A 12,259-nucleotide genomic window follows, 5' to 3' on the forward strand; every position below is an offset into this window, starting at 1 on the left:
GGAAAGAGACTGTTAAAGTTTAGTTATGAGGTGTCCTCCAAAAACTCACGTGTAAGACAATACAAGAATGTTGTATTGTCAAGAGGTGAAATGATTGTTTTATGAGAGCTTTAACTTAATTAGTGTATTAATCCATTGATATGGATTAACTGGAAAGTAACTCTAGGTAGGTAGGATGTGGCTGGAGGAAGTGGATAACTAGGGAAATGCTTTTGGGGTTTATATTTTGTCCCTGATATGTGGAGTTCTCTCTACTTCCTGATTGCTAATTGCCTGAGCTGCTTTCTTCTTCCACACCCTTTTACCATAATGTTCTGTGTCACCTCAGGTGCAAAGGAGTTAGCCATCTAGGGACTAAGACCTTGGAAACCACAAGCGTCAAACAAACTTTTCCTACTCTTAAATTGTTCTGGCCAGGTCCCAGCAGTGAAAAAGCTGACTAAACCAAGAAGAATGAGATTTCATTTTGCTCCAATGAAAACTACCACAGTTATTATACTAATTTATAATTATCTACTTATCTGTCTGAATGCTATCTGAAAATCTCAGATTCTCAAAGGCAGAGATTTCTTTTTTAAATTGTGCTAGGGATTGAACCCAGGGCCTTCTGCATGCAAGGCAAGCACTCTACCAACTGAGCTACATCCCCAGACCCATCACATGCAGAATCTTATTATAATTGTACTGGAGTTAGCATGTCTCTGACATACTGTGTTTCCTTTACTTAGAACTGAAATGCAGTTTTCAATGTATGTAACAAATTGGCCTGTGTTAAGTTTAAATTCTTTTCTAATTTCATTTGAAATCTTGCGTGTAATGCAGAAGAGATAAAGAATTTAAAGATGAATAAACAGAAGTGAAAAATACAGACCAGAAATATAAATGGAAATTTAATTTTCCTTTAGTCTTAAATCATAATTGTTAAAGCTAAGTTTATGCAAACATTATTTGTTTATCCAGATTATAATAATAAAATTGAGTGATGGTGTGGCACAGGGTTTGTCTTAATCCAGATCTAAAATTATATACCTTTGTTGTTATCCATTCCTCCTACTGCATAGAGTGTTCCAACTGTAGATTTTCTGGGTTTAGTTCTTGGACTTTGCATTAAAGTTCTTCTTTCTGGCAGTAGATGATATTTCATTGCTTCCAAGATCAGCTTTTCACATTCCAAGTCATTCTTAAATAATGCATGGTTTTCTAGGTCAGCCAAGATCTGTGAATAATATACAATCATTATTAATAATGATTTTTAAAAAAGAATATTGTATCAGTAGTTAAAAATCTTAAAGCCTATGATATTACTCTTATATTGAGAGGAATAAGGAGTGTAGGGATTGATTATATCTACAAATAAATACAAATAAAATGCACATTTCCAAGAGGAATGCAGTACATTTTTAATCCCATATTGCTATGATTTTACTATTCATTGCAAAACGTTCTAGAGATCAATTTTTCCATTTTCTTTCCTCTTACAGAGTTGTTTATAAATCAAGTACAATTGCTTATGTTATTCATAAATCTGTCTGGTTAAGGAAATTAAAAAATTACCTTCAACAGAATGTGCTAAAATGAGCTTATCATAAGTACTCACATAATTAAGTTCTTTTAAATACAGTTCAATTCTCTTCTAAATCCCAAGTAACTCCATGAAAATGTAAACAGTTATCCTCATAATGGCTCTTTTAGTATGAAAGCAATTGAAAAGCTGCTTATTAGGCAAAGTAATAGTTTCCAATAGTGAAAAATAATAAATGTTAATACCAAAAATCCAGAGCCAGAGCTAACAATATATTGAGACCAGGAGTGTTAAACTATATTGTCTCTCTCCTGTTGCAAAAGGTTTAGTGTCTATGAGTCTTTTGTGTATAACTTAACACTTTCAAATCTTTAAGTTTCCTCTTCCTTTGTGCTTCTTTAGATTCTTTTTTTCTTGATTCTTTCAATCTTTTTTCTATTTTCATGAATTGTGATTCATTTTCATTTATGCTTAAATTTGTTATATATATTTTAAAAATTAATGAGTTGAAAATTGAACAAAGACTCACTGGCCTTTTCTAGTCATTGATAAGCAATCATACTACACAAATATTTATTAAGTGAATACATTACTATATTGTCAGGAGAGGCAAATAAATTATTGCTTTGAACTCCATAGCCTTGGATATTTTGGCTGCCCCCTGCGAAGATGTAGAAAAATTCGCCCATTTGCAGGCGGCCTCTGTCAATCGGGCTGATTCTATGCCTGGCATGGAATTTATGAGTTCGATAGCTTTGAATTTAAATGCCTGCGAGCCTTGGTTAAAAGAGATAGCACTGTGCTTAAACAGCCTTGAGGCCCCAGCTGCCTGGAGGAGGAAGAATTACTAAGCAAGGGATAAGGCCCCAATAAGCCCAACTTCCAGCTTCTTTCCTTTCTTTTATCTTGAAGAACTCTTCTGAACAATGAATTCCTTTCAAATGTTCTCCTATAAAATAAAGGTTGGTGGCCTATCTCCCTTTGTTAGGATGAGATCCATCAGGTCTTTTCCATCCTAAAATCTCCCGTTTTCAATGTATTTTTGTCTCCTTTGGTTTTCTTTCTTTATCTTTCGAGTTTTTGTTTTGTTTTGATTTTGTTTTGGTACCAGGGATTGAACTCAGGGGCACTCGACCACTGAACCTACACCCCCAGCCCTTTTTTTTTTATATTTTATTTAGAGACAGGGTTTCACTGAGTTGCTTAGAGCCTTGCTTTTTGCTGAGGCTGGCTTTGAATTCATGATCCTCCTGCCTCAGCCTCCCAAGCAGCTGGGATTACTACATTTTCAGCCTTTTATTTCCAGTCTGCCCACACCTAGGACGGTTACTTATTCCCTTGCCTTGAAGGTCATGGTCAGAATATATAGGGAAACACATAATTAAATAAGTAATATAACACTATAATTTTAACTACAGATAAATTTATTTAGCCTATGTATATTACCTTTAGAGGAAATAGGAAGAATGTAAAAACACATAAATACTCATTTATAAAAGGTATGAAAGATAACAGAGTAGGTCTAAGTCTGAATAAGGATGTGATGTATTAGGTACTAGATGCTTTGGAAATATGTAAGTAAAAATGTCTACATTCTTGGCTCTATTTCTTATATACTAAAATACTAGCTGCCTTCCTAATTTTATTCTGAACATTAAGTTTTTAAAAAATGGTATGAAGTGAAATAGGTAATTGTTAATGAATTTTTTTAAAGGACTACCATTTAAACATTTTATTAACATTTTTGCTCTTTATCACCAAAGAGAATATTATTTCTAACTTATGTATCAAAATGTTTCTTTTGAATATAAGCCTTTTCTTTCTATTAGAAAAATAATTAGGCTTTACAGTGATTAATTTATATAAATATATACCCATATTTGTATATATTATATTGTGATTAATTTATAATGAATTTATGATTGATTTATAAATATTTCTATATGTGAAGCTAGCTCTCATAAATTCCTTTTTCTTTCTCTCCTCTTGTCATTTCTTTTGGGAAAATTTGGGATTATTGGTCATTAAAAAATATCAATGTATTTGGAGTTAATTATTTATAGGAATATCTTAGGTAGATAGATATGAAATTATAAATAAAAGAACATTTTAAAAATGTATGTGCTTTTTCCCATGTTTTCTTTTTCTGTTTTTCCTAGAAAATTATAGAACAGAATCAAAAAAAAAAGTTTAACTGAGAACCTGGGTGATGGCTTTAGCTTTATATAAGCTGATTAAAATATTTCAAAATTTTGATATATGAATGCAAATGGTCCTTTATAGTAAACTAGTTCATACAATATTCGTGATATTTAGATGATTCTTTTAACTCAGGGTGGATTAATTTTTAGCTTATAATTAACCTGAGGACTTCCTTTTGGTTTTATCAATACATAAACATAACATCAGCACAAAATTTTTGTAAACAGAAATAGGTTTAATATCTAATATTTAATGCTTGTAAAGTAGGAATATGGAACCAATAAGTTATAATTTAATAGCTTAACATTATCAACATAAAATTATTTATATTAAATTCAAATAAATGATCTCTTCTTTCAAGGCTGTCTCTTGAATTATTCCAGTGCTGCAAATCAAAAGGGTCCTATAATATTGACTCACATTATAATCGTTATTTCTTTGGAGAACTTTAAAACAGTAGACCATTAGAAACTAATGAAATTCTTGACTAAGTTTTCATTTTCAAAAGTAAGAAAAATGTTACAAATATTATTCACTGAAATTTTTCAAATTTTTCTTAGTTAAAAGTTAATAAACATAAGGAAATACAATGTACTAAATGTTACATGTTTTAAATATTATTTAAATGATAACATTTGCTAAAATGAAATAAAATATATTTTCTTTAAAAAGTTAGCCATCTGGGTCACTTTTTCCTGTTCTAATTTTCCTTGTGGCTAAAAAACAAAAGCCCCCTTTTTAGTTAAATAATATATGTAATACAAAAGATTACAGAGAAATGAAAATGTACATACAATAGAAAGATATTGTTTCTTAAGAAACATATTTTGTTAAAATTCAGTAATACAATACATTGATATTAAAGTTTTAAAAAACTGACTTGAACATCTATAGGAATATTACATATTACATAAATCTAAACAAAGGCAAAGATATATCTGACTTATTTCAAATTATTTATAAATAACAGTTGATTATAAAAGAAAGCTTAGGGAATTATGTGGAAATAAAGAATCAGAGGAGAGTCAACTCTAAGTGCTTAGGTTTGTAATTCTTTTAAGTAATAAATTTTAAATGAAAATGAACTACTCAATATTTATAGATATATGCACAAAAAAATTATAATATGGATCAATTTTAAAAAAAATATGACAAGAATATATGTAAAAGAAAATTAAAACATGTATTATGCTTCTATAAAATGGCAATGATATTTTGTACTTAAATTATATTTGTATTTATATGCACAGAATATTGTAGAAAATATCTGAACTTTGGCATACTCCTAACTAGTTTGGCAAAGACAGATATTTTGAAGGAAATTCAATTTCTTCACAATCATTGTTATGTATTATTCTGTGTTTTAAAAATATTACTTGTAAGCATGTTTTGCTTATGGATAGCATAAACTGTGTTTCATTTCCTTTCATCTGCAAATATATTTTAGTGTTATGATTTTACCCCAAGTTCAAGTGCAAATGCAGACTGTTTTTAAAGTTCAGTTATCTTCAGATTTTCTTGGAATGTTCCAAGAATAACTCAAATATATGCTTCTTTTACACATTGAATGAAGATAGTAAAAATAATGTAGTTTTAACATTCTTAAACTCTAATGAATCCTAAGCTAATGTGATTGCTTTTCTGCTCCTCAAATTTAGAAAAAAAAATTGGAAATAGTTAATAAATAATAAACTACTTAGAAATCTTCTCTGTTAGTCAGCTTTTCATTACTGTGACCATGATGCCTAACACAAACAAGTTAGAGGAGAAAGAGTTTATTTAGGGCTCATAGTTTCTGAGGTTCAGTCCATGGCTTGGCAGACTCCACTGCTCTGGATCTGATGGTAGGTAGAACATCATGACAGAAGGCCATGGTTTAGGAAAGATGCTCAGGTCATGGAAGCCAGGAAGCAGAGAAAGAGAGAGAGTGGAGCCAGGGACAAGAGTAGTCTGAGGCCTCACTACCAGTGACCTACTTCCTCTAAGCCTACAGTTATCATGTAGTAGTCCATTCAAATTACTGTCCATCAAATGGGTCAATACATTGATGAGGTAATAAATCAAATGGGTCAATCCATTGATGAGGTTACAGTTCTCATTATCTAATCATTTAATGTCTGAACATTCCTGCATTGCCTAATACATGAGTTTTTAAACAGACATTAAAGATCTAAATCAGAAAAGTTATATTTATCTGCAAATATTTATACAAAAATTGCAAACTAAAATTTTTCCTTCAGATAATAAATATAAATACCATTTTGGTAATATTAACATAATTTATTTTACAAATGAAAAGCTCTTGAAACTTTTTCATCATCACTACTTGTATGTTTTCACACTTAGAATAATTATCAATTGCATTCCTAATTATTAATTGGGTTCTAAACCTCAAAAGAGTATTTCATTATTTATACATCAATAATGTTTCAGAATGTTCATCTTCTAAAAGAAAAACCAAAAATAAAATTCCTGTGACTTAATATGAAGAATAGTATAGGGAGCTATTAACATTACATGAATCTCTAAAGGGAGAATCTCTGAAATCATGTCTTTCAACTAAAGAGAGACAATACATACTTTCGATTTAGAAATTTGTTCCATATATAAATATGAAATGAAAAATTTCAGAAATTATCCACAGTCAAATGGTATTCTGGAGGAGAAAGTATTTATGGAAGACCTACAGATCAAATATAGGGGAATATAATAATGGGCAGTGTCTATAAAATCAAGAAGAATAAAATTAAGCAGACTGAAAACATTCTTTTTGCCATTATATTATTCAATTTCATTTTCAGAAAGTTTTTCAACTCTATATTCTGCAAAGATTTTAAGAAATAAAATTTATTTAGTTTTTGGTATGGTTTACTCTGTGAATAATTTCAGTTTAAATATGAAATTGGATTATATAATTGAAATTGCAAGTATGCAGAATTTCACTTTAGATTGTATTTCAAACAAAATTTCAAATATACTTAATAAACAAAAATATTGTAGTATTGTCTTGTAGAACTTATAATAATGTTGGGGATGCAAATCAATTCAAGATGGTGCCTGGCACTTTGCCAGGAGGAGTGGTTTGTGAAGTAATGCCAGTGAGCCATTAAGATGATGAGGATTCCTTAATGACTGACTGCTGTATCTAGATGGTGTCAATTAAATTAAGCTTTGTGTAATTAGTTGGGTATATGTACCTCTGCTGTCCTGCAGAAAAGCGGCTCCTGCTACCTTGGGTGCCCACTACTTTGAGTTCCTGCTCAGTTTCTGCTGAGTTCACTCGCAATAAAGTAGTTCCCACTTCAACCTTCAAGTTGCTTGTCACCTCTCGGTTATTTTGCTCAGCCGGACTATGGCACAATAAGGCTTACCCTTTGGAATTATGTTAAATTTTAATAGCAACATAAACATGTAGAGTTTGAAGTAGAAACAGAATTAAGTAGAGTTTGCAATGGAATGCTATATTGTTTAAATTCACGTTTCAAGTATTACTGCTTTCAGATTCTGTGAGCTGAAAGATAGGTAGATTTTGTAGAGAAATTAGAAATCTTAAATTATCAAAATTGGAGGATTACCTTGAAAAATGCAATGGACTATAATAGTTATAGGAAAATGTCTCTGTTAGAAAGGTAAACTTTTTGATGTTTTAATGACCTATTTATGTAAACTGAATGTAAAAACATATGTATGTATGTATGTATATATATATATATATATATATATATATATATATATATCAACAAAATATAAACAAACTTTTAAAAAAATCGTGTCACATACATATATAAATGAATTAAAATTTCCAGTGCTCTTCTTTAATTATATGCGAATGTTAGGAAAATAAGGTATATAGTGTGCATGCTTCTCTAAAGGCAATGTGTTCCTCTGTTATTTATTTATTTATTCATTTCAGTTAGACAGTAACTTTATAAATACAATCTATTTCTGTATAACCTTGTTAGGTTTCCTTTGTGACTCAATGACTGCTGAATTAAAGGATAACCCCATAGCTGATGAATAGAAAATGACCAAGAAACATGAGAATCTTGTGTATTACCTTAAGAATTTACTATTGCAAAAAAATTAGAAAAGTTTAACCATCATAGATAGATCTTTTGATGTAGACTTTGTTAGACCACTCCAGCTACTAGAAAAGTCATGAACTTTTGATTGGAAATATTCTTTACAGCTATGTGTTTGAAAACACTGCTATTCTCTTCTTACTCATTCTTTTTAAAGTTCCATTGGCTTTCACATTTACTTCACTTAGATTAGGGGGGAAAAGTGCATTAAGACAGACAATATTTAATGCAATAGTTTATTATAATAAAAGACCTTGATTGTTGATGATTTGAGAAGTTGAATCACATGCCTCAGTTAGCTGTACATTTAGGAAGTGAAAACCTGCTGAATGTTTTGATTCTGTGTGTTGCCCAAAGACATTCTGCAAGTGGAAGTTTTCCAAAAATATGTACCTAATTTTATTTCAAACACTTACACTAAATGAGAAAGTATGACTCTGAAAGTATTCCAAACAGGAATACTTCATAAAAATGGAATATACTTTTCAAGAATCTATATTTTGCATTGTTTCTCCAATTTCTGATAAAGAAAATAGAGTGAATTTTCATGTCATTCAAGAAAAGGCATCTTCTTTTTGAAAAAAATTATGTCAAGAAAATACTCTTTGCCCAGAATACATGTTATGATTTTTCTATCTCATGGGTATAGACACTGCTTTGACATTACAAACGACTCATTTATTTGTTAGCTTAAAAATTATATGTAAAAATTTATTTTTATTTTATCACCTATTCTTATTTGTCAAAGAATATTTACTCTTAAACTAAATATTAAAAAGTATTTATATCACAAAAGTGATAATACTAAACTTTCCAAAAATATAAAGATCATTAAGCAAATATAAAATCACAACATACTCTTGTATTGTTAATAGCTTGGCATATGAAAATATCTATATAGTAATCTATTCCTTAAAAAATACTGCATTAATTAAAATATAATTTGAATGGGAAGATAATTAACAGGATATGAACAAAGCATAGTATTTAAAATTTTCATCTGGTCATGAGGTCAAAAAATGTAATGTAATATTGAATAAACACTGACATAAAGATATATATAAACTTACTATTGGGCTAAGAAAGTGCTAAATTTCCAATATATCCTCGGGCTAGTGCAGTTATGAAGACATTTTCATTTTTACAATAAACTGACAAAATTTCATAGCTTATATTATTTCATAATGTTTCAAACTTTTATTTCGCTATTGAGTCCTATGCTAAAAAATAAACTCATAGAATTAGAATCTACAAAATAAAAATGATTCATATTAGAAGTCACACTCCTCAGAGAAATGAGTTTCATATAGTCTTTCAAGTTTTCTGCTTGAGAATAATAAATAAGGTGATGATAAAATGTTATCATATCCCATAAACTGTAGGGAAATATTTTACTTCAGTGTCTTATAAATAGGAATCATACAAATAAAATATATTCAGGAATTTGCATTATGCAGTTCCTAAGACATTTCACAGGGAAACTGATCCCATTCAGAACTAAACAAACCCTGAGCCTATTTATTAGTTAAGATAGGGTGCTGATGAAAGGGGAGTTTGGTTATCACAGAGCTTTGTAGAAACATGATGAATAGAAAGTTTATGGGTAGAACAATTTCACAAGGGAAACCAGCCAGTGTCTCATGCTTAGAGAGGTATTTTGAATATTTCCTCTCTTTCATACTTTGTCTGTGTTCAAAAGCATGAAGAGGGGAAAATGGATGATAATGTCGAAAGCTTAGCAATATTAGTTTGTTCACCAGTGCTCATAGAACTTCATCAATGACTAATCCAGTATCTGCTGTGATTGGAACAGCTATTCTTCCACAAAATGAGCTTGCTCAATCAAAGCTAGATTGTCAGTCTGTACCCTGAAAGGAAGACATCACCCCTGAGGAGACAGACTCTATTATTACATTTGAAGTTCTATTAGCCTCCCTTGAAAAGAATTCTGGCAAAGAATAGAATCATAAGACGGATATATATCCTTGTCCATTTTATTAACATAATCACCCTTTTAGCTAAATTGAGGATCTTATTCACATTTTAATATATATGAGAAAACTAGATACAATAAAGATTTCTGGATTCTTTTCCTGGGTTTTTCATTGCAAAAGAAAAACACAAAGTGACTTATAAAACTTACATCAGATACATTCGAATGGTTCCTCCTCAGGTATTTGGGGAAAAAAGAAGAAACTACAGATGAAATAAGGATCAGGTTCATTAATTTAATTCTGAGTACAAAAATATTTGATTGCCTTAAGATGAAAAATAATTGGCTAAGCTGACAGTACAAATAGAGAAGAATAATGGCATAATCAAAACAAGTAGAGCTCATAAGATTAATCCAAATGATAACTCTTATTAGTGACAAGTGAATGGGTTTTCTGCTGCTATAATTTATGAGTAACTTTTATTTATTTAATGTGGGTTTACAGTTTTATAGTTTGAAAGCTCAGATTTTCTAAGACTGAAATAAATGATCCTGTGCAGAGCACAAACATTATCTCCATCCTGAACAATTTTATTGTATCCTAATTAACTGCTAGAACTTTCATTCATTCATTCAGAAAAATTCAATCAGCATTTATTTTGTTCAAGGTGCTATTAGTCCCTGATACCAGCAGTTTTGCTTGCCACTAATTCATTTAAGTTCACCCTAGAATATTTTCCTTAATTTATTCATGCTTAAACTATATTTAAAATTATCCATTACTTTCTTTGTCTATAAGAGATTATTCAACATCCTTTGACCTTGCTAAACATTCTTCTATACAACTTCATTATATCTAATTATTCATTTTTCCCAAAACCCTAATGTACATTATATTGTATTTTATATTTTAATTCTTGATTTCTTCCCTTTTGTCAGAATACAATATGCAGCTTTCTTAATCTGAACCCTTTTCCTTACTGTCTCTGTCTCTCACTCTCTCTCAAATATAATATTGCCTTTTCCCTCTGAAAACTCTATTAAAATCTGATCCAATCTTCAGAGTTGAGTTTAAGATTCTGTTGTTTCAGTGAGGACTGACTGAATTGCATAGGCCTCAATCAATAAAATTTGCTTTTATTAATCATTTCAGACTTTAATAGTTATCACATATATAACCACTGAAGGGCTTGTTATACATGTTAAATCACAAACCTTTAGGAAATCATTAAAAAATGTCTGCTATATCTTATCTGTTACCTCTGAATGGGTTATGGGTCATAGAATTCACTAAAGAACAGCTTAAATGAGTGATCATTTACTATTATTAGTATTTATATATTGATTTATTTTAAATTATTTATTCCATATTGAAGTCTGAAAATACATAGTAATTCAATAATATCACATCTCAAGATCAATGTATAAATTAATCACCATCAGAAACATTTTTCATTGTTCAGAAACGTGGTTGCTTACCAATCACTGAGTGTCTACATTTCTAAACAGTTTATCCCCCAAATGGGTCATAGAATGTTTATTTCAAGTCATAGTCAATGGCAAAAATCCACTAGAAGTCTAGCATGCTTGCATGTACCTAGATTCTATTAAACATTTTTCCTAGCCTGAACAAGATTTCAAGTTAAAATTTATACCTAACATTCTAAATCATGGTTTATTGAATCACTCATGTGAAATAAGTTCCTGTGAAAACATCAAGGTAGATGCATCTTGCAAGTCAATAAGGGATTAAAATTATTCTCCCACGTAAACCTAATTCCACTGGGCATACACTTTTCAGTTTTTAAAGTTTGGGTATGAAATAAGTTGCTCAAACGTCTTTACTGAAGATTTCAGGAATAAGAGAAAATATAATTTTATTAATCTTAATACTCAGGGGACTAAAAGAGCTGGGAATGTGTCAAATCCTATATCAGATACTTTGGAGTATGCAAAAAGAAATGCACTGGTTCCTAATTTCGAGTGATTTATAATTATTTGAGCATATGGTTATTATTTTCCAGTAATTACAGTTAAGCAGCAGTATAACAAGCTGATTGAGACATGGCCTCCTATGTCTGCATCTGAAGCGCAGTTTTCAGTTGGTTGACTTTTTCAAAACAAAAATTTTTAAACTACCCACTCTTCTTTTGTTATTTATATATGGCCCACCTAGACTTTCATAGCAATTGAAAGTCATCGCAAACAGTTCCATTAATCACTGTAATGTGTAGATCCATGCTGGGAGGTAATTGCTTAAAGTGGTATTCACTAGCATAAGTTGTAATTTAAGTTTCATAAACACAGGAAGTAATCGTATTCTCACCATGCTGGAACAACTAAACTTGTTTTCCTTTAATAAAACTGGATTAGTTACTTTGTTTTTTATTTTATTTTGCTATTGCATCTATATTTTATTTCTGAAAGAAAGTCATACAATTTTTTTTCAAAATATGGGAGAGAAAATGGTGTGGGACCTGTTTAAAAGAGAAATATTATGACCCCACTCTGACCTTTCTC

At 30.3% G+C, this 12,259-nt stretch overlaps 1 protein-coding gene across 1 annotated transcript in view; it reads right to left on the minus strand.

Annotated features, from left to right (window-relative positions):
* The window catches only part of LOC144250990 (kelch-like protein 1), a 381,896-nt gene that overhangs the window by 124,650 nt on the left and 244,987 nt on the right, over positions 1-12,259 (minus strand). The window contains exon 6 of the mRNA XM_077794135.1: positions 1,030-1,216. Coding sequence (XP_077650261.1) covers positions 1,030-1,216 — 187 coding nt within the window. The remainder of the gene's footprint in view (positions 1-1,029; positions 1,217-12,259) is intronic.

This window comes from Urocitellus parryii, chromosome Y (assembly GCF_045843805.1).
Source record: "Urocitellus parryii isolate mUroPar1 chromosome Y, mUroPar1.hap1, whole genome shotgun sequence".
Lineage (NCBI taxonomy): Eukaryota > Metazoa > Chordata > Mammalia > Rodentia > Sciuridae > Urocitellus > Urocitellus parryii.